The 21,261-nt window shown below is 43.3% G+C and overlaps 1 protein-coding gene across 2 annotated transcripts in view; it reads left to right on the plus strand.

Moving 5' to 3' along the window:
• Positions 1–21,261, plus strand: part of GSK3B (glycogen synthase kinase 3 beta) — a 159,482-nt gene that overhangs the window by 81,288 nt on the left and 56,933 nt on the right. For both annotated transcript variants that reach the window (XM_069867089.1, XM_069867098.1), the window contains exon 3: positions 6,631–6,714. In XM_069867089.1, coding sequence (XP_069723190.1) covers positions 6,631–6,714 — 84 coding nt within the window. The remainder of the gene's footprint in view (positions 1–6,630; positions 6,715–21,261) is intronic.

Here is a 21,261-nt window from a genome sequence, read left to right on the forward strand (position 1 = left end):
CATTGTTTGTTGCTTCATGATCTTAATTATCAGATTTTTACTTGTGGACAAATAGTGGGAAGTTAGGCAGTGTTGTAGAACTTGGTAGTGGAATGAAGCTGGGCTTGGAGCCTTTGCATTGCTTTTAGTTATGTGGTAAAATGGAGCATGATGTAACTGCAGTTCACTGCGTTGTGCAGAAATGCAGGCATGAGCATTCTGTACTTTGGCCCCTCCATCAGCTTCCTCCATTTATCCTGATTGCGTGGCACAGTGCATGTGAACGCATCAGTCTCATGTTGTACAGGCACTTAACGTTGTGGTTTTCCCTTGTATGAGGACTGAGATTCTTATGAATGGCAGGCTGGAAGGGGTGGAGGATGCAAGCATTTAAAGCAGCAATTTTGTATTTGTACTATGAACTGCTGATGGCTATCGCGGATATATCTATCTAATTTTTTTTCCTTAGGGAAGCCCTAAATGTCAGCAACATATTAATTAGTATTGTATCTAGGCCTCCAGGACTTTTAGGGTGATAGAAGTCAAAGTGCTTTTACAAATGCTAACCCTCAAAGCTGCTGCTTTGCACATGCATTTGTTACACATTGGTAGAGGCTGGAGCAGGTTGCAGGGGTGTGTGGACTTTGTGACCAATGCGTTAGGCCTGTTGGGCTGTAAGTTTTTAACAGCTGCTGTGGGACCAGCTCCGACTGGGTGGTGATTGTTGTGGCATTATAGCTCTCATAGATACAGATGTTTAATAAACAGTATTCATTTATTGGCATTGGCCTGTGTTTCCAGATTAAAGGTCGGGATTGTGTGAGTTTGAGACTAACAGGTGTGCAAAAAATGGACACTTGCCCAACTTAGATATGCTGGTGTTGGAAGGCAGGAGAGGGAGACTGGGGCTTTGTCTTAATCCATGCCTCAAATGTAAATGAGGAAGACTGTGATCCCTGTTGACATTTATCTCTGCTTGAAATTGCTTGCCTACAAAACGGACTTTTCATGGGTGGCTGGCTGTTGATGACTGGCATGGGCAAATTCCCAGCCCAGGCCCCTGTAGTTAAGCTGCTTCTGTACTTTTATCTCTAAGCGCTGATTTATTTCAGAGATATAATAGCTTGGGGCAAGAATGTAGGAATTGGCCTTTATTCTGTAAAATGCCTGAATTATCATGTATCTGTGAAAGGCATTTAGTTCTGTGAGCCACAGAATAATTTCTGTAATACTTTTGGTGACAAGACAGTGTTAAAAGTAGCCTTACAATTAATGGTGTTTGAAATCCACCTGTGGGGGAATGGATCAGGGAGCTTCAGGTGTTTTTAGAGATTATGTTGTACAGCTTTTATTTTGTAGTCTGTCCTATTAAGCTTAGGATAAACCAGACATACTAGAATTGGAACTTTAGCGATGATTTTAGGGAAAACATGCTGATCGTGGTGATCCCACTACCCCTTGTTAACCTGTCAAGTGCTATTTCTGTACCAGAGGCAGCTTATGGTGAGTACAAGGGCTTCAGTTGTGGTCTGAAGCGTTTGTCTCTACGTTTTGCAAAGCTGAGCCTAGGAGGTACAGCTCAAATGTTGTGCAAGCAGCTATTGCTGCAAGACATTGAGTGTAGCTGGGTAGGGTGACATTGAAAGACCTTTGTCAGCATGTGTCTGCTGCCCTGTGCTTGGAGTCCAACTTCTTTCTTGTAGTAGGAGCTGCTCAGGGTAAAGAGTCATCTTCCTACTATGTGAAAATGCTTTGCATCTCTCACGGTCTAAGCCTGAGCCTATTTTCTGGGCAGTGCAGTGGGTGAAGATGAGTGGAGGTGACCAGTTGTTCAGGCTGTTTAAAGTGGAAGGAAGCAGGGAAGGAAAAGAAGAAAGCCCTGGTGCTTCATTACTGCCTTCATGCCTGCTGTGGGGAAGCAAGTTTCTTCCCCTGCTTTGCCTTTGACTCCCAGCTTCAGCTCTTCACTATGGGAAAAACCTTTACTGAAGAATAAGAAATGTGGTAAAATGGAGAAAATTATGATGGAAAATAGAGAAATGAGGAGACTGTAAACATGATGTGCAGGAGGAGGAGGATTGTGTGTGCTGGGAAACTAGACTCTGCCTGTGCTGCTTCTATCCACCCAGAGTTCCTGTAACAATTACCCTACATTTTCTGGGTTTGTTTTGAACCTGATAGAAGAATGAGACATACTGAGCTTCAGCTTTTGAAGACATCATCCAGAGAAGAGTAAAAATCAGTCCAGAAGTGCGAAAATGAGGGTTAACTTTAGTTACTGACCTTATTTGTTTTAAGCATAAAGATTACTGCTGAAGTTGCTTATTGAAATTGATTGGTAGTTTATCCCTGCCTTTCCATCAAAAAGAGTATTTCTCTTAAAAACAAGACATACGCAATCTTATCCATTCACAAGAACCAAGGCCTTTGTGTGACACAAGGCAAAAATGCAAATTTCTAATTTCTCCCATTTCATCTGCTTTGAACATAATCCTCAAAGAAGTTTGAGATTTTAAACAGGCATTTGGGAAGGAAAAGAAAAAAAAAAGAGTAAAACCTAGCATGCCCTTTAGCCAAGGAAATTCTAAGGAAGTCTCTTCTGAACTGGATCCAGGTGATAGTTCCACACTTTATTGGTTCAGTGTTGATACATGTCATGCTGACACAAGCTATACCAGACCTTCCACCTTCATTTGCTCTGGTCCTGTTAAGGAATTTGGAGGTCCATAAGGCATCATCTCTGATGATCCAGTCATTTTATCCCCTCTTGTTAAAAGATGGGGGAAAAGGAAAGGGGCAGAGAGGAAAGAAAGGGCAAAGACCCATGTTAAGGGTGATCAATGCAAACTGACATAGCTCTGTAAATCTCTGGATGGGGAGGAAAGGGAGTGTGTGGGGGGGGAATGTGATGGTTATCATATTCTGTAATAGCAGATTACAGTAGTGAGGCAGAAATGATCTTGCTTTGGTGGTTTTATTTCAACTGAAGCATTAGCACAGCTGTGAGGAACTGGGTTCTTAACTTTGGAAAGAAGGCATGAGACTTCATGCATGAGCTTTATTGGCTATGTTTTGAAGTTTTAAATACGATGTTGTCTTGGCAGTCTCTAACCAAATCTTTAACATAGATGAGCAACTAGATTTCTTCAATATGATGAACAGATATAGGCAGTCTGAGCTAGGAAAGTTGTCTTCAGAAGCGATGAACAGGGGTTTGTCACATGGGGTTTGCTTCAGTAGCTAGTGAAGGGCTCAAACACACTGCTTGTAGTGCAGTCTTCTAGAATTGTGTAGCAGCAGCCCCATGCCTTCTAAATAAATAAACCTATTTTAGATAAATCAACGTATTTTAGAAAAATCAAATTGCAACAGATAATTGCTGAGTAATTTGTTCATAGTCCTGTTGGTTTGTGGCTTTGTAAAGGAACATGTGCTGCAAGAGCCCTGCGTTTCAGTGTGAACAGAAATCTGCTGCGGCCTCTCTTTCTTCAGCATTTACCAGACCTGGTACTCTCATTCAGCAAGAAAACTACACCCTTCTCTTCGTGTGAATGGGTGGGAGGCTGGGAAAGAGTAACAATATCCTCTTTGAGTCTTTGACTTTATATCCATGTGTCTTGGAAGACAAAGATGAGTTAAGGATAAGCACGAGCTTGATGCTTTCATCCACCCTCTATTTTGTTCACGCACTGTCAGCCTTTCTCATCAACGTGTTTTGAAATGGTTTTAGTTTGCATTATATTTAGGCATGCGTTTTCTCTTGTACTTGATGTAGGACATCTCTCACTGTTCAGTAAAGGCTCTCTGCTTAAATCTGATCCACACGCCTCCACAGTGCATTTTGGACTGGTAATTAATAGCCCACATTACAATGTGGAAAGGCTGTTATTTATTTAAGATGTGTACATGAAATACGTGGTAAAGTGAGACAAGTTAAAGTATTCATCTGAGAAAAAAATGAGTTATTTAAAAAGTCAGTCTGTTATATGAACATCAGTAGCTGTTCTCCCACCACATCCAATTCAAGCTTTCCAACTGTTCGAGTGTTTCCAGCTTTATCTCCACCAGGGAGTAGTGATTACAAGTCAGCTTGGTTTTAAGATGACCGAGGTGACTATTTGACTAAGATGACAGTTTAAATCGGTTTCCTTCTGTCTGGTCACAGGATGCGAGATATAGGTTACTGTGTAACTGGCTTATGAGTTATCCCTGATATTAACACCTCTTAAAGCACTGGTTGTGCAGCTGCAGCAGATGGTCAGGATGAGAGCTGAAGGAGGTGGATCACAGTGGAAGGCATCAAAGTGGGCACGGACTGTGCTTGTGCTAGGATGAGATGCCACAGGATAGATATAACTTCAGCCTTGCATTAGAGTAACTTCTGCTGGGTTTTATTCCCAGTATACCCAGTCAGTATATAGGCACTATCTAAAGAACAGAAGCAATGACCCAACATGGAGTATGTGTGTATTTTAAGAAGCTAGTAGGTATTGCGAAAATAATATTTACACATTCATGTTCAGTGCATTCATATTTCTTCTAGTAATTCCATGAGATAAAATATATTCCCACCTCAGAGCCAGTGGGAGAAGGAAAGGAAGAAATTACTTGCCTTACCTTGTCCTGTGAGTTGGTGGTGGGATATGATTGAGATGCTGGAACTTGCAGTGTCAGATTCAGTTCTGTAGTAATACTGGTATGTGCTCTAAAAGCCAACTGGAGAAATAAATCTGTCATAATTAGTGTTGCAGTGACCGGTGGGATCTAGAGCCACCCTTACTTCAGGTCACTAGTTGAAATGTGCCCCAGGTTGTAAAGTCCATGGAGATAGCACTGAGCCAGCAGTGGCATGCAGATCGAACAAGACAAGGTGATGTAGCATTTGTGTCAGTCTGAAGTCTGAACTGTGCCATGCATCACAGGAATACCAGCCATGACTGTCAAAATTGACTACTTTTTGATAGCGTTTAATAAAGAATGAATAAGTGGGGAATATTTGAGCTCTTGTTCCTACCAGGAGAATGTTTTTCTCAGAGATGTGAGGCATGTTGAGGAGATTGTGAATGAAGCCTATATTCCTCTTTCACACACTCACCCTGTAGGATTTAAGTAGATACATGAAAGCCTCAAAGATCTCTCCCTGCTTTCTCTTACTTTCTCCCTTCAGCTTTCAGGGTAGAACAGGCCTGTCTTGGTGTGCACCTAACGGACTTAAGCTTTAATCTGTTCAGAAGCCAGGCAGGCACAGGGAGCTGGGTAATTGCCAACTGATAATTGTGTGAGATGTCACTCGTATTTGTAAAGAGCTGACTAATACTGAAGTATTTTTTCAGTCAGCAGGTGGTGGGGATGGTAGGATTAATGATACTGCATCCTGTGTGACGCCTCTCTTTTTAAGGCTACACGGCTTAGGGGAATTAAAAGTGGAGTTTGTAGCTGTGTTCACATTAGAAGCTCTGAGTGTTTCTTGCAGAGTACCTTAAGCTTTAATCGTAGTGGTAGACACTATGCGTGACCCTCCAACGCATAGAACATGAAATCATTATTTCAGCAACAGCTCCGTACAAAGAAGGTGCTAGCTTTTTGCATTGAAGTATGAAAATATGTGGTGACTAAAGAGTTTTCTTCCCAAATATTCCTGGATTTGGCCAGAGTTCATGATGCTCATGGAACCAGCATAGTAGTCTAGTGTAATGGTCCTAGCTAGTTAGGCTGCGTGATCAGCAACCCCCTGATCCCAGTAAAAATTTGAATGCCTTCTATTTTTGAAGCTGCAGATTGTGTAGTAATTGAGGAAGGAATAACAGTGATGTGTAGATGTGACCACACGAGAAAGGAGTTTTGTAGCAACGGCAGTGGAATGAAATGTAATAAACATAGCTATGCTAACTTTACTTGCCATTCTTTATACATACTTCCAATTCAGTATTTCACTCACTTATCTCTTAGACTAGAACATCCATCATTTGTTTAGGCTCGGTTACAATGGGTATTGCAGTGAAGTCCCCAGTTTATCGTACATGTAATGAACTGATTTTATTTTAACAGCTTTTTCAGGGTTGATATAAAACGGGAAAATAACACTATTATTCTGACTGCCTAAACCTGGTTAAACCTTGGTTGAACAAAGGTGGGAACTGAGTTGCCTACTCAATTTCAGATGCTTTTTGTTGGTATTGCAAAAAGAATGATATGGGAAATCATCTTCAATCACAAGCCTTCTTTGCAGTGTGCAGGAGTGTAGGTGGAAATGTTACATTTGCTTTTACAATTTGTTTCAGTTTTTTTACAATATGCAGGGGAATAGACTTCCAGTCATTCTGGCTGATACATTTTATTCCTGTAAGGTCAGAAAATACAATGTTTTCATGCTGTTTACCATTGAAATTTTGGTAATGTAAGTTAATAATTCTTGGATTTTGTGGACCTTTATTTTTAGAAGGAGAATGTGCTCAGAGATTTTGGTACTCTCAGTGATAAAGTAATTGGAAGAAAGACTAACAGATGTGTGAAAGCTGTTGCCTCTTTCCAACCTCAGTTGTTCTTCGGTTTTATCAGCTCTTGTAGCCGTGTATTAAGGTGGTCAATATAGTACTCAAACTTTGTGAGGAAAGAGATTACCTAATTGTTTGGTTTTCTCTTTTGTTTCAGAACCGAGAGCTACAGATTATGAGAAAGTTGGATCATTGTAACATCGTCCGATTGCGTTATTTCTTCTACTCCAGTGGAGAGAAGGTAAGAATGAAAAACAATGCAATGCTTCTTGCTAACCGTCTGGACTATAAGAACTGCTTGAATTCCTAGGGACAGGAGTGTGAAGATAGTTGACATAATTACAGCAAGAAAATGCAGTAGCAGCACACCGCGGATCACACTGGAGCAGCTCTTTTTTGGCATGGAAGTGTCTGTTCCATGCAGAGTAGTGTTACTAGTACAGCACAGCAATTTGAATAGGCACTGCTGCTTTTGAATTTAGTGGAGCACAGCTGGGCTTCAGTTGCACTTTGTAGCACTACCTTTCCATATCTGCAGATATGTTTTCTAGGATTCTAAGCACTCTAGATATAAAGTTCTTATGTGATTTTTCCCAGACCTTGTCTCCGTGTTTCTGTTCACCTTCCTTGTGTGTCTGTCCCACATACAGACAGAGTTTTAAAGCCCAGAGAAAAGAATAATGTATGATCATGTGATTGTAGCACTTGTCAGAATGCTTATGCTCCAGAACAAGGAGCAAAGAGCTGGATTTAATAAATCTCAAGTAGTAGATACTGGCACTTATGTTTCCTTTCAGTCTAGATATAAAAATTCCTTGGGTTTTTTAAGAGGGGGTCACAGAGTTTTCTTTTAATGTGAATTTATAATGAATTGCTTGCCTATGCATGTATCAGCATTTTGGGAATCGTAGGAGAATTCAGGGTGAAATGGACCTCAAGATGGCATCTGGTCCAACCTCACATTTAAAGCAGGGTCATCTAAGAAGCTGGGGGAAAAGTCTTTCTCACCCCCATGGGAGTTAATTCAGACTGTGAGGTGGGGGAATGGGCTGGATGACCTTTTGAGCTTTCTCTGATCATTTTATATATTTATATAGTTATAAATATTTATATAAACTAATTTAACTTTTATATGGAATAGTTTTTCATGTTTTTAAAGCAGATTGCATTTTGAGTTGTTTTCAGATGCCAGTACATGTTTGTCTACAATGCTGTAAAGCACTGTATACAAAAGCTGATAGCTACTGGAAGGCTGTTAACCACTTCATGGTCTTTGGAGCTAGAGGAGGAGCTGACATCTCTGGGCTAGTGGCATGTCACTGCAGTCTCATGCAGTGCACAGAGGGATAATTGGAGGAGCCTTGTCGTTATCTCTCCAAGAGGTGTTTGGAGGGGACCTGACCCTGTACCTTGCCTGTGCCTGAAGGCTTGCAAAACCATTTTGCAGGAATCAAGGAGAAACATGATTTAATTTTTTTTGGGGGTGGTGGTGTCAGCCCTTCCCTTTCTTTCCTTCCCTTTGCCTGATGATAGCAAGCATTTCCAGTGATACGTGGCTGTTGATGTTTTGTTGGTAGGACAGTGCAGTTTACTTAAACTATATTGTGCTCCTTTAGCATATAACCAGAAATTATTTGAGCAGCCTAAGTACTATAATAGAAATACTGTGAAGGAGGGCTTGGTTGGGGGTCGTCTTTGTTTCCTTTTTTAACTGCCTTGTAACTTGGCTAGAAGGAAGTAGAATTTTAGGAGACAAGCAGAAGACACCTGCCTTGTCTACTGGCTTTCAGAGTCCTCCCGCAAACAGTGGAAGTGTTCAGACTTCTGAAGAGAGTTTAAAGAGTTTTCCAGCAGCCTTTGTATAACAGTAACTTGAGTAAAACTCTTTTTGGAAATCTTTAACTTGGTGTTGAGCTCAAGACTGGATTTTCCACTTCGCTGTGTGGCTGATTGATTCTTGGCAAGGCTAGTTTTGTTTTTAAAAGTGCAATCTCTATCCGTGACCCACAAATTCTAATGCTTCAGTGAGGAGTTTTATTTCACGTTCCTTTCTGCTCATCTCTTTTCATACCACTGCTCTGTGCCTTTGAGATTTGCACTGCTGTCCTGTTGCAAAGTGGGATGAATGTGAAATAGTCCCTAGGACAGAGGTGCATCCAGCAGAACATCAGCAGTGGTGATGCTGCAGTTCAGGTTGTGAGGTTATTTTGCAGTTCAGCACAAAATAATACGTAAGTGGATTGCAAGTATTTCCATGTTGGTGTCAGCTGTGAAGATAACCACATGTGAATCTGTTGGCTGCAGTTTGGGAAGAGGTCTCACAAATAGCAAGTTAGTGTTCTGAAGCTCATCTGGGAAAGAAGAATGATGTTTCTTCTTGTGTGTTATGGCTGAGGGAGTTGAGGTTCTTCAGCCTGGAGAAGAGGAGGCTCTGGGGTGACCTTAGAGCAGCCTCCGGTACTTAAAGGGGCTACAGGAAAGCTGAGGAGGGACTTTTTATGACGGTGTGTTGTGATAGGATGAGGGGGAATGGCTTTAAATTGGAAGGGGGACTACTTAAAGTAGACCTTAGGAAGAAATTCTTCACAGTGAGGGTGGTGAGGCCCCTGGCCCAGGTTGCCCAGGGAAGTCATGGATGCCCCATCCCTGGAGGTGTTCAAGGCCAGGTTGGATGGGCCTTTGAACAACCTTATCCAATGGGAGGTGTTCCTACCTATGGCAGGGGGTTTGAAACTGGATGATCTTCAAGGTCCCTTCCAACCCAAACCATTCTCTGATTTTATATTTTTGTCCGTTTGGGAAGCAACAACATCTTTTCCTTCATATTACTCTCATAATAAACCTGGCTTTTTGGAGTGAGGAGGAAAAAGGAGAAAGGTCCCATCTGGTAACCAGGAAAGACATGTAGGAAACAGTTGCAGATTTAAATGCCAGGTACCCAGAACTTTAAAGCGATTCTTGATGCCAATTCCAGTGGGAAGTGTAGTGTACAAATCCAAGGAATGTATTGCAGAAAATGTAGTACCATAGTGATGAATTTGCAGTTGTTGTCTGTCTTCATGAAGAGTTTAGCATAAACACAGATTAATGGCAAGGGGCTATTAATTAACTCAAGTCTAGCAGCGATAGGAAAATTTCAAAGGTAACTATTATACTGATGATCCCTTAATGAAATGGTTCACTGGTGAACTTAAATTTGATACCTACATATCAAGCATTCACTTGCATAAAGGTTGCCATGATCGCTCCATGTGTTTGTTCCAGCTAGAGTATTCTTTGGATTTCTGCCTTCTTCCATGGTGCTTGATACTAGTTCCTCACAGCCCAGAGACTCTTCTTTCTTTGTTTCTTCTTGGCCAACATCTGAGAAGCTTAAATATGTCTTGATTTAGAGATACCTCAAAGGATTTCTCCAAACCCAGTCAGACTGGCACTCCTCAAAATCACTCTGCCTAATGGTCACTTTAGTTCATTTTAACCACCAGGAATTTTTAGACACTGGGCAACCTGAAAACAGACTTCATTCTAGCAAAACAGGAGGGTCAGTTCTTTATTAGAAAACTGGAAACAACAAAAAATAGTATGAAAGAGAAAAACAATTCTAAATAACACTTGCTAGCAATACAATTCCTTAGCTGCATCAGTCATAGCTAGTTTGTAGAGACTGAGGTCTCTTGTTTGCTTTTCTAGTGTCTATGCATGAAACTGGTTGAAGCATTAGAACTCCCTATCTTTTCATTTTCATTGTGATTAACTCTCCTTTTTGTTTCCCATTCACTTAAACTGCCTTCCTGCCTTTTGCCCAAAGTAAAACAGGCTTAACAGCATGGAAGTCTTGTATCAAATGTGGCTTTGACTGATTTCTTCTCCCTCATTCTCTGTGACTGGGTGACTCCCTCTTGTCTGAGGGGGTCTTTGAGTCTGTATTTCCTTCATATAGGTGTACCTTCTATAGAGGTGGGCTTGTGGGTATAATAAATATGCACATACATGTGCATACACACATAGATTTATGCTTCTGTGTGTATGTGTATATATCTAAAAGTAGTCAGTACTCAGAACCACACATTAATCACATTTGACTAATGATTTCTAGTTTGAGAGCTCAAAGAGAGCGTGTAATTAATATGTTTTAATATGACAGTTGGCAGGCTTGGCATTCAGGTTGCTTCTATAAACTATTTCCTCCTCAATTCTTTCTTTTTGTGATTTTACAGAGGTTTGTCAGACATGTTGGATAGGTCAGTTCTTTCAAAAGTCTCTTCCTTAGTGAATTTGCCAGAGTAGGTTCCAATTTCTTTGTTTTCTGAGGCTGTATAAAATCATAGAATAACCAGGTTGGAAGAGACCCACTGGATCATCAAGTCCAACCATTCCTATCAAACACTAAACCATGCCCCTTTGCACCTCGTCCACCCGTGCCTTAAACACCTCCAGGGAAGGTGACTCAACCACCTCCCTGGGCAGCCTGTTCCAGTGCCCAGTGACCCTTTCTGTGAAGAATTTTTTCCTAAGGTCCAGCCTAAACCTCCCGTGGCGGAGCTTGAGGCCATTCCCTCTTGTCCTGTCCCCTGTTACTTGGGAGAAGAGGCCAGCACCCTCCTCTCTACAACCTCCTTTCAGGTAGTTGTAAGAGAGCAATGAGGTCTCCCCTCAGCCTCCTCTTCTCCAGGCTAAACAACCCCAGCTCTCTCAGCCGCTCCTCGTAAGACCTGTTCTCCAGCCCCTCGACCAGCTTCGTCGCTCTTCTCTGGACTCTCTCCAGAGCCTCAACATCCTTCTTGTGGTGAGGGGCCCAGAACTGAACACAGGATTCGAGGAGCGGTCTCACCAGTGCCGAGTACAGAGGGAGAATAACCTCCCTGGACCTGCTGGTCACGCTGTTTCTGATCCAAGCCAAGATGCCATTGGCCTTCTTGGCCACCTGGGCACACTGCTGGCTCATATTCAGTCGGCTGTCAACCAACACCCCCAGGTCCCTCTCCTCCAGGCAGTGTGATATATCCGAGAGCAGGGCACTGACTTTTGTAGCTGTAATGTGCTTTTCAGTAGTCCAGAACCTGTAATTATTCGTGTTGGAATGAACCAGACAAGAAGGAAGAACAGCCAAGAAATGGTCGGAGTTGTATATGGAGGATTGTCTTGGTGGAACTAGTCACAAGTGTTTTCCATGCTGTATCCTTGTGATTTGTCGTTTTTTTAGGTAATCTTTGGAGAAAATGGGCAGAATTACAGGGCTGTCCAATGCTGCTGCGATTAATAGTTTTGGTGTTCTCTTTAGGATAAGGTCTCGAATGATGCCTGGTTTGCCTCTCGCCTTGTTGCTGAGACATCAAGCCATATTAGGAAGGCATATATTTCTGGTTTGATTGTTGCTACTTTTCCTTAATTTCAGGGACTGCCTTGTGTTTAACATGATGTATAAATGTAAATGTTGATTTACTGATGCAGGGCGAGATGGTCTTGCTGCCTGTCCTTCTTTTGCCTAGTTCTGCTGAGAACCTTTTGAGCTGCCCTCCAAGGGAGGGCTGGACATGAACACACAGAGTAATCCCTCTTGCTCCTTTGAGAGTATTCTCCAATGTTTTATAGCAAGACCAACTTCTTAAATCAGTGACCGCTGAGTAAAATTATTCAGCTGTGTAAAACCTGAAATAAGCTCCTAATCCTCTTTTATTCCCTTCTGTATTTCTGGTTTAGATCTTTCTTCAGGGTATCTCATAACTGTTGGGTTTTTTTGTGTGGATGTTTTTGAGAGTTTAGTAGTGTGATCGATCCATATCTGTGCCCAGAAGAGGAAGAGAAGTCACTGGAGAGATTTGTTCCTACATCAAATCTCATAAAAGTAAAGTAAATACAGTTTTTGTCGAGTAATTGCGTCTCTGGTTATGTAACTTGTTTCCTTCCTCTTTAAGGTGGTTTGCTGTTCAGAGAAGTCAAAGAGAGCATTTATGGAAGCACAGAGAGATCAAATAGGCAATATGCTGATTTGTTTTTGGAGACTGAGCTAGCCCTCGCGTATGCTGTAATTGATTTCTAGTCTTATTTAGCCTTAGCTCTAAGGGCATGCAGCCAAAAGTCCATGCAGACTCAGGATGGAAATTCACTCCTGTAGACTTAGAGTGAGGTTTAAAATAAATGTGAGGGGAGAGTGCACAGCAGCTTATAGATGTGGCTCAGCATGTATCTCACATGGGCTTTGGCAGCAGTGTATTAGAGTTCAGTCAGAAAATCTGGAAGAAGTAAGCAACCGTCTGATTTGCAGGTTTTGGGCTTTGCTAAGGAGTTGGTGTTTCTCCAGGTTCATATCCCTTTTAGGAAGAGTTATATCCTCCTTAGTTATGGTATCCTCCCAGCAGAAAGCAATGCCCTATGCGCCCACCAGAATGCATGTGGCAACCCAGGCAAAGCTCCCACGAAAACATGCAGCCATTCGGGTCTCCAGCTGCATGGGGTGCCAGAGTCTTTCACTGGTGATGGGTGGCAGTCGTGAGACCAGCTATGTGAGCTGTGACCAGGTGGATGATCTACTCAGCCTGGTGTTGGAGCTACGAGAGGAAATAGAAATGTTAAGGAGCATCAGTGAGTCTGAGAATGAGACTTGTGGAGCCAGGCTCTGCCCTCTCTGCAACAGAAGCAGGAACAGTTACCAGAAAAAAAAACAACATCAAGGGGATCCTGTATTCCTTCCCCAGCAGAGTGAAAGCAGCACCATGGAGGACGAAAGTGAATGGAGTTGAGGCCACGCTCAGGTCAGCAGGCAAACCCTCTCCTTTCCCACCTCACCTTTCCAGGTGTCTCTGAACAATAGGCATGAGGCTCTGGATGTCAAAGGCCAGTCAATGGATGATGTAGATGAAGGTCCATCTACACCAGAGGTGTTGCCAGGGTTAGAAATGCCTAACCCCCTTGTCATGATCACCTCTAAGAGGAAGTAAAGATGGGTTATAGCTGTAGGTGACTCCCTTCTGAGGGGAACAGAGGGCCTAATATTCTGGATAGATGCTCCTCGTAGGGAAGTCTGCTGCCTCTCTGGGGCCTGGGTCAAGGACGTTGCTAGGAAACTTCCTAGCCTGGTACAAGCCTTGGACTATTACCTGTTACTGCTCTTCCATGTGGGCAGTGATGAAGCTGTAGCGCATAGTCCAAGGGTGGTCAAAATAGACTTCAGGGACTTGGACAGTTGGTGAAGTAATCTATAGCACAGGTTATTTTTTCCCTATCCCCTTCCAGTTGTGGGCCGTGACACTAGAACAGACAGACCCAGTCTAATAATAATTGGTTCTGTAGCTGCTGTCACTACCACAATTTGGTTTTTTTTTATATTAGGTGGCCTCTGTGGTACCAGTCTTTGCTGGCATCAGATAGGATTTACCTTTTTCAAAGTCAGTTAGTGGGACTCATTGACAGAGGTTTAAAGTAGGCTTAAAGAAGGGGAAGAGGGGGACATATCGGGCTTTCCTGTGACAAGCTGTGGGATGACATGCCAAGGATAGAAGGACAGGATGCTAGCAAGGGCCCTCAGCCTGTGTCTCCAAGACACACTGGCAGTGGAGATGAGCCAGGGGTTCCTGAGGTAATAGGAGCCAAGAGGGAAATGCCAGTGAAATGCCTCAAAGGAATTAAGGGGTGTGAAATGACTGACAGCCCAGCTGAAGTGCCTCAGCACCAGTGCACACAGCATGGGCAACAAACAGGAGGAGCTCAAAGCCACTGTGCTGCTAGAAAATCATGACCTGATTGCCATTACTGAAACTTGCTGGAACAAATCCCGTGACTGAATTGTCTGTTGATGGCTGAAGGCTGGTCAGAAGGGGCAGACAAAGAAGAAGACAGAGGCATTGCCCTCTATGTCAGGAAACAGTGAAGAGCTGTCTCTGAATAGCCCTGAGCAGGTTGAAAGTTTATGGATAAGAACCGGAGACCAACGCAACAAAGGGAATCTTGTGGTTGGTGGCTGCTTATAGGCCACCTGATCAGCAGGGGCCTATTTACGAAGGCTTCTTACTCCAGCTGCAGGAGGCATTGCACTTGCAGGCTCTCATCCTGCTGGGAGCCTTCAGTCACCCTGGCATCTGCTGGAAAAGTAGCATGGCAAGCTGTAGGCGATCCAGGAGACTCCTGGAAAGCATTGAGGATAACTTCTTAAGCCAAGTAACAGACAGCTCTACCAGAGGGGAAGGAATGCTGGACCTGATGGTCACCAATGCAAGTGAGGTAATCCATGACGTCAAGGTTGGAGGCAGTGATCGCGCACTGGGGGATTTTGCAGTCCTGAGGGATATGGGACAGGCAAAGAGTAAAGTCAGGACCCCAAATTTAGAAAAGCAAGCATCCATCTCTTTAAGGAGTTAGTTAATAGGACCTCCCTGGGAAACTGCCGTTAAGGACAAGGGAGCAGAATAGAGCTGGCAGATCTTCAGGATGCTTTCCATAGAGCACAAGAGTGCTCAGTCCCCACGTGTAGGAAATTAGAAACAGAAAGCAGGGGACTAGTGTGGCTCAGTTGAAACCTGCTGGTCAAACTGAAGGGCAGGGAAGAAATGCATAGGCAGTGGAAGAAGGGAAGAGAAGATCAGGTTTGTGACAAGATGCATCCCAGAGTCCTGAGGGAATTTGCTGATGTGGTGGTCAAGCCACTCTCCATTACATTTGAGAAGTCATAGCAGTAAAGGGAAGGCCCTGGTGGCTGCAAAAAAGGAAACATTGCACCCATTTTTAAAAAATCATGGAAAGGATGACCCTGGGAACTGCTGACCTGCCAACCTCACCTCTGTGCCTGGGAGGATCATGGAACAGATCCTCCTAGAAGCTGTGCTAATGCACACAGAGGACAGGGAGGGAGGTGGTTTGAGACAGCCAGCGTGGCTTCACCAGGGGCAAGTCCTACCTGACTGTCCTAGTGGCCCTCTATGGTGGAGTGACTGCATCAGTGGACAAGGGAAGAGCTGTGTGTGTCATCTATCTAGGCTTCTGTAAGATCTTTGACACGGTACCCCACAACATCCTTCTCTCTAGATTGTAGAGGTGTGAATGTTATTGGTGGATGAATAATTGGTTGGATGGTCCTGAGGGATCTGAACAGATTGGACTGTTGGGTGGAGACCACTGGCATGAGGTTCAACAAGGCCAAATGCTGGGTCCTGCACTTGGGGCACAACAACCCTGTGCAGTGCTACAGACTAGGAGAAGTCTGGCTAGAAAGCTGCCTGGAGGAGAAAGACCTGGGGATGTTGGTTGACATCCAACTGAACATGAGCCAGCAGTGTGCCCAGGTGGCCAAGAAGGCCAATGGCATCTTGGCTTGGATCAGAAACAGCATGACCAGCAGGTCCAGGGAGGTTATTCTCCCTCTGTACTCGGCACTGGTGAGACTGCACCTCGAATACTGTTCAGCTCTGGGCCCCTCACCACAAGAAGGATGTTGAGGCTCTGGAGCGAGTCCAGAGAAGAGCAACAAAGCTGGTGAAGGGGCTGGAGAACAAGTCTTATGAGGAGCGGCTGAGAGAGCTGGGGTTGTTTAGCCTGGAGAAGAGGAGGCTGAGGGGAGACCTTATTGCTCTCTACAACTACCTGAAAGGAGATTGTAGAGAGGAGGGAGCTGGCCTCTTCTCCCAAGTGACAGGGGACAGGACAAGAGGGAATGGCCTCAAGCTCCACCAGGGGAGGTTCAGGCTGGACATCAGAAAAAAATTTTTCACAGAAAGGGTCATTGGGCACTGGCAGAGGCTGCCCAGGGAGGTGGTTGAGTCACCATCCCTGGAGGTATTTAAGAGACTGGTGTACAAGGTGCTAAGGGGCATGGTTTAGTGTTTGATAGGAATGGTTGGACTCGATGATCCTATGGGTCTTTTCCAACCTAGTGATTTTGTGATTCAGAGGGTATTGGTGAACAGCTCAATGTCCAGATGGAGATCAGTGATTATACAGCGCATAAAAGAAACAATCAGATGGAATTCCCAAATTCTCTTCAAGAGTGACCTTCTTTTCTATAGTCTCTCTTCAGAGGGGAAAACTGACACTTTTTTTTTCTTTTTTTTAAATGAAGGGGAGAAGCTTAGTGCATCACCTAAAAATTGAGACTCTTTTAGTGATCAAAGATAGAGACTGCAAACCAACTGTCTTAGAACAAGACCCAGGAGAGTTCTTAAATCTGAATTCTGTTGGGAGGGTTGAGTTCTACCCTTATGCTACATCACAGCTGACCAAGTTGGCAATTCCTACTTCAGTCTGTGTTATGCTGGAGAGTAACAAGCATCACGGAACTATTTGAGAAGTTTTGATAAGTAGGTATAGAAACAGAAGTCTTGGGACAGATCTCAGTTTTCAAGCTCAGTCATGAACAGTGAGGGAATAGCAAAAGTGATTTTCTACCTAACATTTGCAGTACTAATAGAAAGTATTGGTCTCTTTCCAAACACTGAAGTTGAGTCTTTGACTGCTTTTATCTCCCTGGAGTTACCTGTGTGAAACTGGAGCTATGCATCAAGGCTTACAGTTCCTTTACTTTGATGGCAATCACAGCTCTGTTTTGAAATAGATGTGGCTGTAAACTGCAAGTAAAAACAGGCACATGTGGCCACTGGATGTCACCATTCCTTCACACAAATAAGGTCAGCTACAACATTTTTTTGAATTTTCAGATTTTTTCCAGTGTATCATGGCCACTCAGTAGTGGTTGGAGTAGGAAGGCTATGATTTCTCTCTTATTCTTTGCAAGAGGTTCCAAAGTCTTTGTATCTTTAACATGCCATGTCAGCCTTCTAGATAAGAGAAGGAAGGTGGGTCTCTCATGATACTTGATAAGGGTTATGCGTGCTGGTTGTAGCATTAAGAAAAAGTAAAACAACCTTTTTTGAATCTAGGATAAAACCGTGTGACTTTGAACCTTGAATGTTGTCTAAATCTAGATGGCTAAGGCAGGGTGAAGGGCATATCATACCTCATGCTCATGTTCAAATCATGTTCAAACAATGCACTCTGAAAGAAGGTGTAATCCATGTGAAATGCTAAAATTCGTTTTCTTACTTTTCAACTTGGAGTTATCCTTCCGTGGTTTTTGACAGGACCCTTGTGTAGCCACCATGCTGTCAGTAACAGCTCTCTGTGTAGCATCTACCTACAGAACATCGTCGGTGGGGTGCTGTCATACGGGAAAGAAAACATGATCCCCTTCAGTAAACTGCCTGGCTTACTTACCTTGCATAGCCCCAATACTGACGCCTTGGGATGGCTTCAGTAAGTGCATTCTGGAGGCAGTATTCCTTAATTTTAGGTTTATTGTTTATCTGGATGCTTTTAGCTTGAGTAGGCAGGTAAAGCAGGTTTCTTCATAGTGCATTTCCTCATTTATTTCTCCAGAGACAAAGTTAGTTTAAGAAACTCCTGTGTTGTTCATCTCCTCTCAGTTGTGTTTATACAGCTGATCACATGCAGTCCATTTGAAAACTAGCTCAGTTAAATTATCTGGGATTAAAACTCCCATATATATATAAAAGCAAAAGCCACCCATGAGGCACACCAGAACCACCCCTGCGTTGTTACTGGGCTGTCAGGAGATGGAAGCTGAAACAAGCTTGTTCATCACTCTTTCCAAATGCTGACTGGTAAATTTAGTCACCCTGGAAGAAAAAGTGCTCTGAGTAGTTTAACTTCTTGTATCCCATTTCTTGATGCTCAGAGAAACTTTCCTTAGAATCCAGGTGGGACTGGCAGTTCAGGAGAATTTCTAACATCTTACTACATGCTGTTGTATTCTTCAGAATATGCCCTGTGGTTTTTGCTTTTGCCCTTGGTGGGGCATTTGGCATGTATGATCTCCATGTCATCTATAGTTATGTTGGTGGTAAACAGGGGAAACAGCTGGGCTGCGGGTGACTGATGTTGATGGCAGTGTTACACGTGCATATTGTGAATGTAATGTGTGCAATATATGAAAAAAGTTAATGAAAGATGGTAGAAACCACCCAGGATTGATTAACTTGGAGTTTGTTGAGGCAGGACGTTCACAGAAAAGGAATATTTCTATTTTTCTTGCAAGGAACAATCCAGAAGAGTGAGGCTTTGAATTCAGTAGTTGTTGCTTTATATTGGCCGCAGTGAAGCCCCACTGGAGGGTCCTTATAACAGATTGCTTCTGTGGATTGAAGGACAGAAGAGTTTTAAAAGTGGAGTTTTAAACCTCCATGCAGCCTTTTCTATGTCAGTAGGGTAATGGTTTCAGTTTCACTCAAGTCTTCAGCCACGTAATGTGCAGTGCTTGTGTGCTAGAGTAGTTTTATTTGCAGGCTGTTTTATTGGCAATTTCTGATACAAAGGAAAAGATTAATTGCTAGAATGTGTTTTGGCTCTTGTGTCCTAAGCTTTCTCATGCGTCTTCTTGTGGTGTAGTCTGTGTTAGTATTTACTTACATGAAATGTTTCCAACCAAAGTGAAGTGGTGCCTAAATTGTTGGTTCTTGAGAAGCATAGAGCAGTGCCATGACAAAGTCATTAGTATTATGCTGTGGCTTGTTTTGAAGCAGTGTTTGTCAACTGAGGATTTGTCTGCCACAAAAAGTAGTTTCTAACCTTTGAGGGGATTGCAGGTACATGAACTGCTTTAAGTCAAAATCCTAATGGAATACATTGATCCTGCATGTCAGAATCTGGCTTCCTGCCCTCCCTTTTTTTCCTTTTAAAATGTACATGGTCATAACCTTAGCAGCAAGGTCAGGAGAACAGGATGCATATAAACATTAGACCTGATGAGGAAAGCTAATAATCTATTCAATCCCAAGGTCTGTAAGCAAGAGTGAGCTATTTAATGGCACCTTGTGCCTGTTTTCTGTCGTTTCTACGATGCAATCTCCCCTGGACGTTTCTGTTCTCCGTAGGGCTGTGTTAGACGTGTTCCTGATGATTAAGCTACCTTGTTTGGTTCCCAGCCCAGCAATTCTGAAACAGCAGTGTGGAAACAAGTCAGTTGTGGAATATGTAGTAAGGTTTGAAAAAGGCTTCCTGTAATGGGAAGATAAGCCTTGATCCTCCCGCTTTATCCTCAAGCAGTTGCCTTCATTTGGCAAGTTCTTTGAGCTACCCCTGTTTCCTATTGCAATATATCTGGGTCACTGGAAAAGTATGTGTTTAGGAGGAATGCATGAGGTAGTCAAACCAGGTTACATTATCCTGAGAGCTTGTCAGGCCGTGACTGCTTTCTAGCTTGTCCTGAATCTTGTTCAGGGGAATTCAGGTAACTTGGGCATTGTTTTCATCCAGCTCATGCTCGCAGAGAAGAATGAGGGCTCTTGAAAAACGTATTCTGAGCGTTTATCAGATTTGTGCCAGGTTACATCAGGAAGATGTGGGTCAGAACACTTGAATCATCTTTAATTCATGAAAGTAGTCATTTAGGGCACTTGTGAAGTGTTAGTTGCTTATGGTTGGAGTGGAGTATGCTGCTACTTATATAGCAATCACCATAAGACTTGCCATTGTAGTTCATAGAATAGTTTGGGTTGGAGGGGACCTTAAAGATCTAGTTCCGCCCCCTGCCATGGGCAGGGACACCTCCCACTAGATCAGGCTGCCCAAGGCCCCATCCAGCCTGGCCTTGAGCACCTCCAGGGATGGGGCATCCACAATTTCCCTGGGCAACATGTTCCAGTGCCTCACCACCCTCATGGTGAAGAAATTCTTCCTTATGTCTAGTTGTATAGTAAAGTTCTAGGTACAGCAAATGGTACATCAAAACTTGTTTGTAAGTTAGGGGAAAGGTGTTTGTTTGCCTTCGCATCTTCAAGGTGATAGTGTGCCATACATATTTGCTCAGGAGCTGTTGTATGAGATTCAACAAAGCTAAGTGCAGAATCCTACACCTGGGTCACAACAACCCCATGCAACGCTAAAGGCTTGAGGAAGGGTGGTTGGAAAGCTGCCTGGTGGAAAAGGACTTGGAGGTGTTGGTTGACAGCCAGGTGAATGTGAGCCAGCAGCGTGCCCAGCTGGCCAAGAAGCCAACAGCATCCTGGCTTGTATGAGAAATGGCGAGTAGTAGTGGGGAAGCGATCATGCCCCTGCACACTGCATCGGTGAGGCTACACCTTGAATCGTGTGTTCAGTTTTGGGCACCTCAGTACAAGGAGGACATTGAGGTGCCAGAGCACAAGTCTTATGAGGAGCAGCTGAGGGAACTAGGATTGTTTAGCCTGGAGAAGAGGAGGCTGAGGGAAGACCTTATTGCTCTCTACAACTGCCTGAAAGGAAGTTGTAGTGAGGTAAGTGTTGGAAAGAAAGAAGTGATAGGAAATGAGGAAATGGCCTCAAGCTGCGCCAGGAGGGGTATTGATTGGATATTAGGAAGTCTTCACCGAAAGAGTTGCCAAGCATTGGAACAGGCTGCCCAGGGTGGTGTAGATGTAGCATTTGGGGACATGGTTTAGTGGTGGGCTTGGCAGTGCTAGGTTAAGGGTCCAACTTAATGATTTTAGAGGTCTTTTCCACCCTAAGTGATTCTGTGAATGCTATGCAAAACCCATGTAGTTTGTTCAAGTACTGTGAGTAGCATAAAAACTCAATGATTGGTGGGTAGGTGCAAAACTTTCCTCTCTTCAATTTGGACGCATTGATCTTTCTGAGCTTGTCATGCCATGCCGTTGAATTAGTCCCGTTTCCAACAGAACATAACATAAATAAAGATCAAAATGGAGGAGAGAAAAGTAAAAAAGTGTTGTGAACTAAATAGAGGCCTATAATTCTCAAAACTCACTGTTGTGAAGTAGCATAGATGGGTGTTAGATCACACGTATTT

This window comes from Phaenicophaeus curvirostris, chromosome 1, assembly GCF_032191515.1.
Source record: "Phaenicophaeus curvirostris isolate KB17595 chromosome 1, BPBGC_Pcur_1.0, whole genome shotgun sequence".
In the NCBI taxonomy this organism is placed as follows: Eukaryota; Metazoa; Chordata; class Aves; order Cuculiformes; family Cuculidae; genus Phaenicophaeus; species Phaenicophaeus curvirostris.